Source organism: Nothoprocta perdicaria, unplaced genomic scaffold, assembly GCF_003342845.1.
Source record: "Nothoprocta perdicaria isolate Ctin4 unplaced genomic scaffold, notPer1 scaffold_134, whole genome shotgun sequence".
NCBI classification, from domain to species: Eukaryota; Metazoa; Chordata; class Aves; order Tinamiformes; family Tinamidae; genus Nothoprocta; species Nothoprocta perdicaria.
The window spans coordinates 2,097,878-2,112,915 of NW_020454472.1; the positions used below are offsets into that span (position 1 = coordinate 2,097,878).

The 15,038-nt window shown below is 43.9% G+C and overlaps 1 protein-coding gene across 1 annotated transcript in view; it reads left to right on the top strand.

Annotated features, from left to right (window-relative positions):
* The first annotated feature begins 655 nt into the window (after window positions 1-655).
* Window positions 656-15,038, top strand: part of APCDD1 (APC down-regulated 1) — a 30,634-nt gene continuing 16,251 nt past the window's right edge. Inside the window, exons 1-3 of the mRNA XM_026033867.1 lie at window positions 656-717; window positions 8,988-9,171; window positions 10,566-11,097. Of these exons, the coding sequence (XP_025889652.1) occupies window positions 660-717; window positions 8,988-9,171; window positions 10,566-11,097 (774 nt within the window). The 5' untranslated portion in view covers window positions 656-659. The remainder of the gene's footprint in view (window positions 718-8,987; window positions 9,172-10,565; window positions 11,098-15,038) is intronic.

Sequence of the window (15,038 nt, forward strand, 5' to 3'; positions counted from 1 at the left end):
CCACCGGACACACCAGAGCTCTGCTGTATGTCCCGCCGGCTGAGGGAGAGCCGGCTCTCCCCGCACGCTGCCCCGCTCTTCCCGCGCCCTTCCCGGCCGACCTGCCCGCGGCAACAGGTCAACCCGCGGCGCGGCCCCCTGCGCGCCTTGCTGCGCTGCGGGCGGGGAGGCCGCTGCCCCTGCGGGGGGATCCACCGTCCCCCCCGGGGGGCGCGGGGACCCCAACCCGCGCCGCGGGGCGGCCCGGGCAGCGCGGCGGGCTCGGAGGCGGCGCTCGGGGCCGGCGCGGGAGCGCCCACCTCCCTGACCCCTCCTCCTCCTCCTCCTCCTCCTGCGGGGAAGGGGAAATATGAAGCGGAGCCGCCGCCGCGCTCCGAGGAGACAGTGCACGACGTGGTTGCGGTGCAAGGCGCAGCGCGGGCGGCCACCGAGCGAGCGCGGCTGAGGAGGCGGCGGGAGCCGAGCCGAGCCGATCCCGCACGGTGCCGGCCCGCGCGCCCGGCCATGCGGTGCCCGCGGCGGCGCTGAGCGGCTCTCGGCGCCCGCGGTCCATGCTGGCGGCGGTGTGCGGGGCTGCGGGGCGCCGAGAGCCCTGAGCGGCGGCGGCGGCAGCCGCGGGGGAGCGCGGGGCTCCGCGCGGGGCTCCGCGCGCCGCGGACATGCCCTTCCCCTACGGCAGCCTGCTCCGCTGCCTCTTCCCGGCGCTGCTGCTGCACGGTGAGTGCCCGGCGAGGCCGGTCCGCGGCACGGGGGCCGGTCCGCGGCACGGGGGCCGGTCCGCGGCACGGGGGCCGGTCCGCGGCACGGGGGCCGGTCCGCGGCACAGGGGCCGGGGTGCGAGCGGCGCGTTTGAGCGGCCGCCCGTGGCGGTGGCGGTGAGAGGCTGCTGGGTCACTCGGAGCCTCTCGCGGCGCCAAAGCGGCCCCCTTGATAACGGTGCCTCCCTATGAGGCGTTTGGGGGGCAAACACGCCGCGGTGGGGTTGTAAAGTTGCGAAGCTGCRCGCAGAAAAGTTTCCCCCAGGCCGTCGGTGGCGGGGACAGGACACACTCAGGCACTTCCAAGCCCACAGGTGGCCGTGCCGAAGCCTCGAGGAGCACGGCGAGTGTCCGGCTGTGCCACCCGTGCCACCCGCACGCTGTGCGCAGGTTTGCAGCGCAGCCGTGTGCGCTACGAAGCCGCAGGTGGTGGCACAGCTGGGTGGCATCGGCTCTCACAGCAGTTTCTGATGGAGAGCACAGSTCTCCGCATGCCGGTAGGCACGGATCTGCTCTCATCCGCTCTCCGCTTAGCAGGAATTCCTACGGGACTGCACAGAAGGCAAAATTTTAGTGAGAAAAGCCAGTGTATTAAACTGGGATGTGCTGAGTTGCGCTTGTAAATCTGTTCTTAGTTACCTAAACAGATCACCAGTTTTCCCCAMGTTCCTCTCTTCTTTAGGAGAAACTTCTGATGCTTGGGTATTTGGCAGCTAGATTTGAAAGTCTGTGTGAGGTTTTTGTTCTGCAAGAGTTGAATCAACCTACTAAATCGCAGCATCGTTTCCTCACTCTGAGCTACTTTGTCATTTCCCGCCTTCTTCAGCAAGACTTCTCGGGACCCCAAGCTTTCTCATAAAATGAGGAATTTAACTGTTATGAGACGAGTAACTCACATGGGTTCAATGTGAGATTTGTGAGTGGGTAAGGATTTTAAAGCTATTCCTGGGATTGATTTTCTGCAGAGCAGGGATTGTCTTTCTCTGTGTTTGTACAAGTGCTGAGCACACAGATGATATTCAATAAATAATAAAGAGCATGGGCTTCTCACTGTGTGTTTTGTTTTGGGAGGCTGTCRGGAGGGGTGTTTGCAGCTGAGATGCAGGCAGTGTGGCAACCTGTTCAGTGGAGCCTGGATGCCAGAGSTGTTCAGGAAAACTCCGTGATCGGAGATGCAGAAGTCAAGATGGAAGGTTTGAAGTTAGAGGGTTAAGAGAGAAGGTATAATTAGAGGGTTAGTTAGACTCCTGGGCTCATCTGCTTGGAATTACAGAGCAGCTCTAAACCCTGGCTGGGATGGGAAACAAATCGGGGCCAATGATCAGATCAAAACAGCAGCTGCCAGAAGAAGATGAAATTAGAAAATCACTTTCTTTTTTTTCTTCCCCTCTCACATCTGCAGATATGTTTCACCATATAACATAGACTTAAATTCTATGAGAAATGTAAAACTCAACATCTGCATGTTCTGTAGCATTGTGCCATTTGGGTCTCAGCTCTGAGTGCGGGAAAACTCCTAAGAACTTGAAAAGGACATCAGTGGCCTGTCACGCACTRAAACATAGCAAGTCTAAATGCATATGCCCCATTAGTTTTAACTTGCCCTAGAGCTTTTCTCTTCATGCCATAGTATCATATAGAAACGTCTTTCAGTCAGTGTCTAGTCTCTGTTGGTAATACATAAGAATAACCAGCAGTCTTGGGGGAACACAGTGTTAAGCCTCTCTACATCATGTAATGTTTTCTTAAATGTTTCTGTTGCACTTGGCAACTCAAGAGTTAAGAGTGGACATGTGTGTGTGTGTGTGTGTGTGTGTGTGTAGGGCTTGAAGCTTTTTAGTGCCAGTTAAAATGCCATACAGGACAGACACTTAGGATTTTATTGCATTAAGGAAGTTTGAGTCTAACTGAATTAAAACTTGGAAAAACTTGTATTCATTAGTCAAAATAAAACCTGCAGAATGTCAAAAGAGGTTTGCAGCTGGAAGTTGTCCATTATCACTGTTTTCTTTGCTTAGACAAAAAGCCACAGGAGTTTCAGATGTCAAATGCTCAGATCACTCAGCCCCAGAGAACCTGATTAATAAGAACTACATTCAAGTGGATTCTGAACAAATTGGGCTATTATCTTTGTTTTTTTTTTTTTTTTTTTTTTTACAAATACAAATGGTAAGAAGAAACTCTGAAGTCTTTCTGAAGGTATTACTGTTAGCATAATGGATGAGAAAAAGCAATTCGTTGATAACCTCATGGACATGTTCAGTGCTAATAAAGATGAAGATGGGACTTACAGGCTCTTCAGAGCAGGGCTGTTTATCCTTTTAAAAAGTTCTCTGACATTATTGCTGTCTGTAGTACTGTCTTTAACAAAAGTCCAGTAGGCATTAAAGGGAGCTTCACCTGAATAAATACCGGGCCCATATTTTGTATGAAGCAGAGGGCTGTAGTGCAGAACCCTGTAGATGTCTGTGATAGAGAACAGATGTTTGCTTCAAACAGAGCGAGAGCAACCTACTGTAGATGCTGGATTGCACTGACAGCCCGATGCTGCACCCGCGGATGTCAGGGTTAGTGTTTCCACTGCCCCGGATGGAAGTGGGCTTTAACCCTTTCTGGATTCATAGAAACACCCACACCAGACAGCACAGGGTTTTGTCTTGTTTCTCTCGCAGTGGTGATACAAATTAAAAGCTGCACTTAAGTTTAGTGGAGTTTGTTGGCTTTTTGGCTGCTTGATGCTTGATTCTCTGATCTGTTCCAGTACAGTCACTGAGTAAGAACTGGGCTTTAAGATAACACAGGATCTAAATTTTGGGACATTTTGAAAATATTTATTTTAAACTGTCCCATTGAAAGGTATTTAATCTCTATTCGGGCTCCTCAGCGCTCGGAAATGTTTATTTTCCAGCAAGTCTCTTTGAAAGCTGTACCTGAAAATTCTGTATACACAAGAAAGACAATAGATGTGTGCGAAAGAAAAGCACAGTCCTGCCTGCTTTTATGACCATAAAATTCAGCTTTCCTTTTCCAACACTTTTGTTTGTAGTATCTAAATTAGGCCCCAATCCGGTGAGGGCTCTTTGAAGTTTTAAATGGTAATAGTGCAGGGAAACACTGGTAAACATAGACAACAACTTGGTAACAGGACATTATATTCACCACTGTAATTACATAAGTCACACTGTGGCTAAAAGCCTGTCATAGGCATTAGCTAACACTTTCCCACATCAAGAAAGAGTATAATCCGAATGTATATTTATTTAATTGTGCAGGGCAGCTGACTAGATAAGGAAAGCTATAAACTTAATCCAGCCAATTATTATTTATCTGTTATAAAGTCTCTAGTTTCAAACAAGTTTGAACTTGAAAAGTGTTTACTACAGAAATAAAGCATGAGTGTTAAAAGATTTTCTATCAGAGATGCAGCGATCAAATATTTTGAATTTGTCTTATCACTTGAGACTGTTTTAAATTGTAATAAAATGGAACTCTTCTGGATTTACATTGATGCAAGAAAAAATTGTCCCTAGTGAGCAATACCAATCTTAATCCAGGTCTGAATCCTACTTTCAGTTAAAATCTCTTTTCTTGTATATCACAAGGTGATATACACTCCTGAGCTTCTGGTAGCTGTGAGTCTGTGTCTGGAAGCACCACATTTGGAGAAGTTTGAAACCATGGTTTAGATTTTGGTTGAGGTATTAATTAAACTGATTAAATCTGAAGAGTTAAGATTTGTGTTAAACTTTTGCAATCTGATGTAGCTGAAGGCAGAATTCGGCAAGAGTGTTTAGATATGAATTAAAAGATTAGAATTTGTGTTCAAGCACAACTATACTTATCCATGTTGCAACAGTGCATTGTTTGCGTACTCTTCTGCAGAAAACTGAAACATTTATTAGAGTAGCTCACAATTTTTTTCAGAAATGTTGATGGAGAAGTTTCTCAGAGCAGCTTTTGAAACACGTTCTGGTAGCTGTCTGCCAACAGATTGCACTTATAAGATTCATATTTTACTCACAGCTATTTGCAGAACTCTTTGAAGAACTTGAAAGCAAACTGTCTTTCCTCAAAATTAATTTTAGCTAAAATGCTTGTTCCCACATCAGAAACTGGTTTTGTAGGTGGATCTAAAAGCCTGAGGTCCCCTCTGTGATCAGCACCTGGTGCGGTGTGTGCTTCTATCTTTGTCTTAATGCAATTTCAGCTGTGTGGACTAATGCTCTCCCATTCAGAGGGATGCTGCATCTGTAAAGTGTAATTTGTCACAGCCAAGAGGGTATTCCCAGCTAGAACATGGAATTGTAGCATCTCTTGTCCTATTTCCATTCAAAGTTTGATGATAAAGCTGTAGCCTACACTTTTAGGGGTTGATTACGAAAAACGAAGTTGGATAGCAACTCACCAAAAATGCTTCTGCTTTGTTTTTCTAGATGGTGTTTGTGATGAATTCTGAAAATCTGATTTCCGTTTGGACTTGCTTCTTTCAGGAAACAGTGACTGTGGGGTGGGTGATACAAACTTGTGATCTCTGGTGAKGGTATAGTAGCTGAAATGGAAGCCAACTGAAGACTTCACAGCATTATTGCTGTCAGTCTTATGCAAAGACGCAAAGAGCGTTTTGTTGTTGTTGTTATTTGTTTGAGGTCCCTCATGCTTCTGAATGGATTTTTTTAATGTGTAAGATTCCTTTCTAGCCCATAAAAATTTAAAACTGGAGCTTGACGTGGCTATACAGAAATACAGCTTGTCAGGGGTATATGGAAGCCTAGCATTTGTGCTGTAGAGAATCGCACAGCTGGATCACTGTGACTAGATAAGTATGTTGCAACTGTGTCTAGGCTGTGAAGTATTCTCGAAAGCCTCATCCCAGTTTCACAAAAGAATATTTAAACCACCAGACTTCCAGCAAGGTCCCATTTAACATCACCAAATGGATTTTTAAAATCAGTGCCATAGGCTGCGCCAGGCCCAAGTTCTGCAGAGAACTTCATTGTGCACTGCCAAAGGCGAAGCGGGGGGACCCTGAACAGTTCCAGATTGCCTGTTCTGTGGAGAAGCACGAGAACACCATGCTCAGTAGGGTGCACGGTGTTGGCAGTGTGTACCGGTCTCTCAGTGTGATCTTTAGCTGGTACWAAGAGAAGTTATGGCACCTATGTTTCATAGTTGTGTATAAAGGCATAGTACATAAATACCCAAGTATTTAAATGCTTATCCTGTAAGGAAGGAGCTGTGCTAGAATAAGCATTTCCTTGTGCCAGCAACACGCACAGTGTAAGCAAGTGGCAGGTAGCAAGCAAAGCGAGGGCCCTGTCACTGCCCMTTAGTCCTATTCCGTATTTCATATTCACATCCAAGTTACATGATGTTGCCTAGCRTATGTGTGTTGGCTACTTATCTTCTGTCACTGAGTCTTTGTTACGCTCTCATGACTGTCCTAATCACCTAAACATGCTCCTGCCCTCGTTTGCTGCATTTTGATGTATCCAATGTCATACAAATACTCTCTCCTGATGTGTGGCTCTCCGTGGCTGAAGATGCAAATGTCCCTTCTGTCCCCTGGTTCCAGTTTGTTCTTTGCAAGCTGCAGGCAGACCAGAATCTTCCTGCAAAAGGATTCTTGCTTGGAAAAGTGAATGCTCATGTATATTAAATTAACAAATTATTTATTTTTAAAATGCATCTGGATTCAGGACTCATGACATGAGCTAGGAAAAATACCAACGCATCAAAGCAAATGGTATGATAAATATGTCTTTGGAAATAGTCACTTGARCCATTTCAAAGCCTCCTCTTGAGGGCAGATTTTAAGCACGTACCAACTCCAGGCAGAAATGTAAATTATCAAAGCCTTTTTCAGTGTGCGCTGATTTGTTTCACCGCTCAGTTTCTGTTGAACGCGTTAGCACTGATGGCTCCGGGCTCCACCAGGTACCAGGCAGGAGGTRTCGCTCCGGCCCACAGGGACTGAGCTCACGGCCAGGGCGGTTGGCTCCTTTCTAGAATGACGTGCTCAAGCAACGGGGCCTTCTCGAACGTGCAGAGATTCAGAGACGCAGAAGAGGTTTACAAGACAAAATCTCAACCACTAGCTACATTTCATGGTGATAAAAATAAACACACCAGCAAATTCCCTTGTGTCTGGCTGTGGTCTGGCAGTGTAAAGGCCTGTGACATCGGCCCCATACCCATGAGCTTTCAGATAGACCCGATACGCCCRAGTTTTCGAGGGTGTCAGGTCATGTTGCAGGTGAGCTGGCTGCAGACAAGAGCCGTGTAGAGCTGCTGGCTTGTGGCCAGGGAGCTGAACAGCCGGGTCATGGAGCGCTGGGCCSGCCTAATAAATACTGCCACTCCAAAGAGGCAGTTAGCGCGAGCCAGGTGTCACCCTGGCGTGGCTGCGCCGGTCCCGGCCTCAGAACAGGGCCGTCCGGCGCCAACAGGAACGATTCTGCTGAGCAAGGTGGGAATGCCTAAGGAGACCGACGTTCAGAAAGGCAGAAATACTGCGCCTCTGGAAACCAAGCTCCTTGAAGGGCAGCTGAGATGGCRTCCTCAAATATCAGAGCACCACCAGTATCTTGTTGCTCTTTAGAGTGTAAGGCCGCAAGTCTTCGTTAAGATTGAAGAATCGTTTGTAACCTGTAGCAAAGCCACTAGATTCTCCACTAAAGACCTTGTGAGGTTGTATTCATTAGTATGAATAAGATCATTCCCTGATAAATACTGTTTATATTCAAGTACTGACAAGTCCTTACTTTGGTTTAGTTTAGGAATTACTGTTTCAAAATGGTGAATTGCTTTCTATATGTTGACATATTTTTCGCAAAACCATTTTCMTGAGTGTTGCTCAGGCTTCTCTGAAGACTTAAGAGACAGTCAACACAATGAATCATTGACGCTGTTTTCTTTTTGCAGTAGGCAATAGCAGGGGGGTGAAGCCGTGTCTGTCTGAAAATGAATGATGTTGATTTTCTTTTTGAGCTACATAGCAGTACTGCACATTGTTGAACTGGCCTGCAGCTATAGGACTACCTTGAAATGCAATCCTCACATTTCAAAGTCACACCTAGTGCCTATATTTTAAGGTGTCTGGCCTGGGGGGTGTAATGTACAGTCCTGGGTTAGGTGCTTCATCATTGCATATGGTGCATGAGGAGGGCTTGTCCCACACTCTGCTGATCCAGGACAGCCCATTTTCTGAACTGGATGAGCCAACAGGACACAGAAAAGGCAGGTGAATCCTAAGCCCTGGAAGTGTATGTTACTAAGACTGGTTCTAAGTTATCCTGTTCATTGAGGGTACGCAGCCAGCCCCTCCACCTCACCCTGTATTATTTTTCTAGCCCAGTGGTTCTTAAATTCCTTTCTGCAAAGTAATACAGTTTCCAGCCTCTTATGTAAGGTTCATGTTTTTCACCTCTTAACCTCTAGATGTGAGTTTTTCTTTTGATCCATGTTTTCCTGACGCATCTAACAGTGCAGAGTGCGTAAAAGAGTAAAAATGCAGTCTTTCTAAAGCTACATATTCATTTTGTTCAATTAATAATGTGTAGAAAGATTGCTAGTGGGTTTTGTATGTATACATTACYAGAAACCAAAATTACTGTGTGCTGGAGATAAAATTAGCTTTCAAAATTCCTTTTCCCCTTTAAAACAAAAATAGCAGAATCTGCCTTTAATTGACCACCTCAGTCATCACAGAGGCTTCCTGTATGCAGAGGCTGTGCTTTTAATATCTGTTTTCCCTTCCTTTAAAGAGTAGCCTCTATTTGGAAGTTTATTATAGAAGCGTTCAAATTAGAGGTGGGCCAAAACCGCAAAGTTTGTGCCCGGATCTGGATGCAAGTTTCTAAAAGCTGCAAGGTCCAGGTTTTTGATTGTCCTGACCAGAGATTGAAGAGGTGTCYGCAAAATTCAGATCCAGAGCCATCTTTCCAGGGGGTGTATACACAGCCTTGGGTTCAAGTCCTCCRCTACTACATTACATAAAGCAGATCTACTCAGTGGATGGTTAAGGGGCTGACAGAGAAGAAGAGCTCCCCATGGAGCTCAAAAGTGGATTTTGTGAAGTTTTTGTCAGGTGAGACAAATGTAAACAGTGCTTTCCTGGACACACAATACTGTGAACACGTATTATTCCACACAATGTGCTCACAGCCTCCTTTACCACGTTGAAGTCATTCTCACGAAGGTCTCCTGATAATTTACACTTATCTCTCTCAGGGCTCGGAGAAGGTTCTGCTCTTCTTCACCCGGACAGCAGGTCACACCCTCAGTCCTTGGAGAAGAGTGCCTGGAGGGCCTTCAAGGAGTCACAGTGTCACCATATGCTGAAACATCTCCACAATGGAGCCCGCATCACCGTGCAGATGCCTCCCAATATTGAGGGACACTGGGTCTCCACTGGGTAAGRAAAGCTAAAATAAGATGCCGGAAAAATGTATGGAAGAGAAGCGAGTGAGGTGGCAGGGAGGGAATTAAGAATAACCCCACTCTAAGCAGGGGTTCTATCAGGAAAATATAGATATATATTTTTAATATGGTGAATCTCCAAATCCCAGGTGCTTTATGTACAGTATGTTTACATATATAAGAAAGAAGGAGCTGTTTTATAGATGTCAGAATTGCATGCTGTAAAACTTCCTTGATAGATCAATTGGTAGCCTGAATTTTAAAGAGCATGTTGTGAAATACATTCAGATCTCTTTTGGAATAGGAAAGAGACCATCAGGTTGCCAAAATGAATGCTTGTTCCTCCATTAGTTTGTATTTAACTATGTTCATTGGAGCCATTTGGATGGATCCTTGCTTTCAGATCATGTCTAGCACAAGTTTTATTAGCAAAAGAAACCTAAAAGTGCTATTTGACCAGTTCTGTTTCTCTCCATACATAAAAACCTTTAATTCAGAGAGACCTGTTTTGTTTTCTGTTTCTCGAAAAGCAATATTCATCCATTTATTTGAAGTGGCTCTTAGGGAAATGTATGGTTATTTAACAGAAAGCTGAGTGTATTTATGTTAAGCCCCATGGATGACAAAGAGGGAGAAATTTGAAGATAGAAAAGGAAGTTTGACTTTTTATGGAAAGTGRAATTTAGTTGCCATTTGCCCCCTCAGAGAGGGGGAAAAATATCTCTTGATTAACAAAATCAATGTTGTTAGGTCCAAATCAAGCTAGGTAGGAAGTCTGCATTAACTGTCATCCCAGCTGACTCTGTATGTGGAAAAGCTGAGGGTGAGATCCTTGTGGACCTCTGCAGACCAGAGCTGGCAGTGTGCCACCAAAAGCTTTCACAGCAGCTGGAGAAGCCAGTTATTTACAGTGTCTTGGGGACATTTGGCATTTTGCTCTCCGATCAGTCCTTTTGCTAATCCACCACGCAAAAGGGRAGAATATATATGTTTAATGAGCTGCTGTCTTTTTGTTTTTTTTTTCAAAGAAGTATTGAGTCACATGATTGTCTGTAGGAGCAAAAAAAAAAAAGGAAAAACAACTTTGAGGATATGAGTGAAATTGTATAAAATCTGCAAAAACAAGGCTCTCAGGTAGATATGATTACCATGAAGCAATATGTTAAGAATTGCATAACGGCAAAGGAAATCGGCCAGCAAAGGGAATTGCTGGAAAATTGGCAGGTGATATATGCCTAGTTCCTTCTATACTATGCCATTCATGTCTAAAGGACATGGACACCCAAGTATCTCGCTAGACCTATGCAGTGTTGCTCGGTCTTGTTACCTGTAGTGCTCGTGATGCTCCACCTTGTTAACAMTTGGTTCCTTCATTTTGTCTTCCCACAGCTGTGAAGTTAGAGCAGGCCCAGAGTTCATCACAAGATCTTACAGATTCTACCACAATAATACATTTAAGGCCTACCAGTTTTATTATGGTGGCAATCACTGCACAAATCCCATCTATACCTTAGTTATCCGTGGCAAAATTCGTCTCCGACAAGCATCCTGGATCATCCGAGGGGGCACTGAAGCTGATTATCAGCTACGCAGCATACAAATCATATGCCACAATGAAGCAGTAACCAAAAAAATAAGTGAGCTGGTGAACCAGACATGTCCTGGATTTATACCAGAAGATAGTCCTTGGGAACAGGATGTGAGCTATGATTTGCTGAGAGAAGAGAACGGTTGTGAATGCACCAAGGCTCTGAATTTTGCCATGCACGAACTGCAGCTGATCCGCGTAGAAAAACAGTATCTGCATCACAATTTAGATCACCTTGTGGAGGAGCTATTTCTCGGAGACATCCACACGGATGCTACTCAGAGAAGGTACTATCGGCCTTCTAGTTACCAGCCTCCTCTTCAGAATGCCAAGGTATGTGTGTGTTGTGTATGCAGACATTTTAAGATACTGTAAGTACATTATTCAGCTCTTCTAAAACAGTATACTAGTGTAATCTAAAAAGTAGATGTGGTTTTAAAGTAAGAAAGAGATYGATGCCTTGCAGATGATGCAGTCAATTAGACAAAATCACTGAGCATATTTCATGGGAATAGTACTTACTCTGTGGTTTTTGAGATTGCATCAAATGTTTGATCACTGGCCTAATGAACTCAGGTCCAAAAGGCCACTTGGAGACCGAAGATGGAATCAAAGACATGAATGAAGAGGTGGAAGTTGCTGTTGGATGGGATTAAGACTACAGATTAGTAGCAGAGAAGAGAGAAAAAAAATGACACAAGACTGGGAAAGGGCAAGAGAAACAGCTGCGGGAGTCCCAGGGAGAAAGGAAATCGAATTGTATCAACATATGGAAGTTGGGTGATCCATAACCTGAAGAGGGAAAGAGGAAATTGGAAGGTAGAGACTTGAAAGGGACAGTATGAAGGGTAAAAAAAATTGATGGCCTGTGCAGGTCATGSATCTGGGAGCAGACACATACATTAATGAAATGAAAAACAGGTGAATTTTGAATGGAACTTTAATTCTATTTGATACTTCATTTTTCAAAGGGCCTCAGAGTGTCCTTAGCTTCACTGGGAACTGATCGACCCCTAGTAAGTTAAATAAAAATCAAACAAGAAGAGTAGACACTGATGGCCCTTAGCAGGAGGTCTCTCTATACATCTTTTCTGGTGACATTTCAAAGGAATGTAGCAAYTGGAACCACATTGCAGACTGCAGTTGTTATCAATATATTCCAGCTAGATACTGCTATAAGATCACTTCCAACTAATGGGTTATCACCATTTTTAATCATCTCATTCAGAATCATTCTGTCTGCCCCATGTTGTGTCTGCCTCCTGGGAACATCAAATTCTAATAGTTCAGAACCTCGTCTGATCTACCTTAAATCACTTTTAAGGTAGATCATTCATGTCCCTATACAAACTCTGCTGTCATTTCTGTCATTCTAATGTGTCACTTCAAGTGACTTCAAGACATATTTAAACATGTGTCTTCTCAAAATAGTGAGCTTTAGCAGCCACTGCGTGTTCCTTGGCAAAATGGTGGATACGGCAGTATTAATTTCTCCTTTAATTAATTCAGACAAACATACCTAGTTTGTATTTGCAAATTTGTGAGTGAGGATTCTTACCTAAATCTCTTCCTTAAAAAAATATTTAGTGACAAATTATCTGACACCTGGTATATATTACACCTACTCTATCAGACAGAGTTGATTCCCAACCAAATTAAATGAAGACAAAACTCTTGATTCAGTTCAACCAGCTGACTGATTTTTTTTTCAGGATCTATCTGGTTAAATCTAGTTAAYTTATTATGGATAAATGATATAGTAAAAAACTTCCAATTTTCCAATTTCCAATTCCAATTTTTCCAATTTTTAGAGTCTGAATGGGTAGATTTATTGTCAACTAGCTTTATAGAAATAAAACTTWTGGCAAGATTAGCAGTTATTTTGGGACGCACTGGTCACTGTTTCCCAACCTGWCTTGTGTGACATCTAGTACTATTGAACAGCTTGCCTCTGAAACACAGTGCTCAAATTAAGAGGACTGTATCTTTCATAAGAAGCCTCTTTCTTGAGTCAGGTTAAATAAACAAACTGAAAGACTACAGATAATCTGAGAATACTGAAATTCTCATTTACATTCACAGAGCCTATTCTCTCAGGAATGGTATGAKCCATTTTGATATGAGTGGATCACATGGGAATGATAACAGTACCGCCAGTCTGTGAGTTGTGCCACCTTGGAGGGATCCTGACTCATCTTGTCTGCATTTAGCCCACAGTCGCACAGGTTTTGACAGGCAGGGCCTATCATCAGATGTGTGTGCACTGAAATCCATAAAAACTCACAGTGTGGATCCCTGAGGAGATTTCCATGTTGTATGTTGACAGGAACTGGGGAAGAGGAAAAGCAAACAAGCCAAGAGTTATCTGTTGGTATACGTGCGGTGCTTCCAGATAAGATTTTGGTAGCCAGGTCTTGTCAAAGGCTGGATCTTGAGGCTGAATTTATGACATTGGAATGTGCTTCATAAGAGTACTGCTAGCTACAGAGAGTGCGATTGCTAGAGGAGCACAAGCTAACTCAGAGTATGCCAARATACATACAAACCTCATTTCTCTGGTTTAATAGATGAGGCCAGAGGTCCTGAGTTGCAGGCTACTGCTCTCCTCACACTTCAGCCAATTTTGACTTCTGGAAAGTTACTTCAAGACGGTTTCTCCTTCATCCTTTGTCTGCATGGCCTGTTTGGCTCCCCAAATTTATGCAAGGACATGTAGTGTTTGGGCTATTAGGAGACCAGTCTCAACTGAAACTGTCAACTGCAGAAGATGGGTAGGCTTATCTCTTGAATGTGCAGCAGAGAAGATTTTCTTTGCATTTTTTTGGTTGATTCATCTTGTTCAGATTTAATGTGAGACTTCTTTGTCTTTTTTCTGAAGACAAGTCAGGCCTGCTGATTTTAGACTTCCATCATAATACAAATAATGGTACCCCCAAAAATGATTTGCTGCATTAGTAGCCGTGAGGGATTTCTGGGTTTTGATTTGTATCTAACCATGAAGTTCTCTGTACCAACAGGTTTTTAACCCAGTTGTGTGATTTAGTGTTTGCTGAATGGAGGAAGAATAGTAACAGAGAGGCGTTTTTTAAGCCCAGGCAAACATGCCACTGAAAGGTTATAACCCTTCTTCTTTGAACTCCTTTCCTTTTCTAATTGCTGCTCCACTGGGACCCAGCTGAAAATGAGTTTAAATGCTAAATTGAGTTTAAAACTACAAGTCACAGACTCCTCTGGAAACTGAACACCATGAATAAATAGAAATGTTAAATCAACTTGTTTTTATAAGGTTTCTACAGTTAGACCACGAGGTTGGGGAGGCCAGGAAATTGCTTCTGAAGTGAATCAGGTGTATTGTGTGGAATCTTTCATTTAGGGCTTGTTTCGTTTCCTTTTTATTTATTTTTATTTTATACTTATAAAGACTCGCTTAAAATAAGTTAAGAGGATTCACATTCTGAGTTAAATTTATAGTTAAGCCTCTATATAGGAGAGAGTTCCACCCAGCTCAAGCATTTACATAGCCTGCAAGCTGGATGTGGTAGCCACATTCATTACTTATGTGGTTGAACAGAATGATAATTGAAAGCAAATGACTGCTGGATACRGCAGGAATGCCAAAGCCCCATGCTCAGGACTTTAAACAAATAGAATTGGACMTTTTCCAAACTCCTGCAGTGATTTCACCACAAGATGGTAAATCAGAAGGGCTGTCCAAAAACCAGGCAGCTTTATGCTGAGCTACAAATCTGAATAAGTTCACAGATTACCATATCTTAACACAAGTGTTCATATAAAACCAGGGAGCTTTTAGAAATATCTAATGTCATCTCTTTAGGCTTTACAAATTCTCCTAGATAAAAGCATACCTTAAACAAATTCCTCTTGTAAAATATGTGGAAGTTCCTGAATGGAGCTCATTAATAGGTCATGATATAGATATGGTTTAGCAGTCTCCTCTAGGCTGGCTCAAGATAATAGTTGGGGTCTGATGATGGAGGGGGCTGRACATCTTTGATGTTTCTTGATGGTGTGAGTTCAGAAAGGGGTTCCAGTTATTGCACATTCAGCTTCTCTAGCCAACACGAGAGAGCAAAGCGATGKGAAGGGCAGAATGATGGAAACACTTGGCCAGAGACATCCCTGGTTAGGATGAGAGTAAGGAGCCTGGCGGATTGATCACAAAATCACATTATTTATAAGTGCATACAGGAATTTGTAGCATGAAGACAGACTTGAAATGCCATCACCGTGCGGAAAGAAAGAAAATGTTTTCA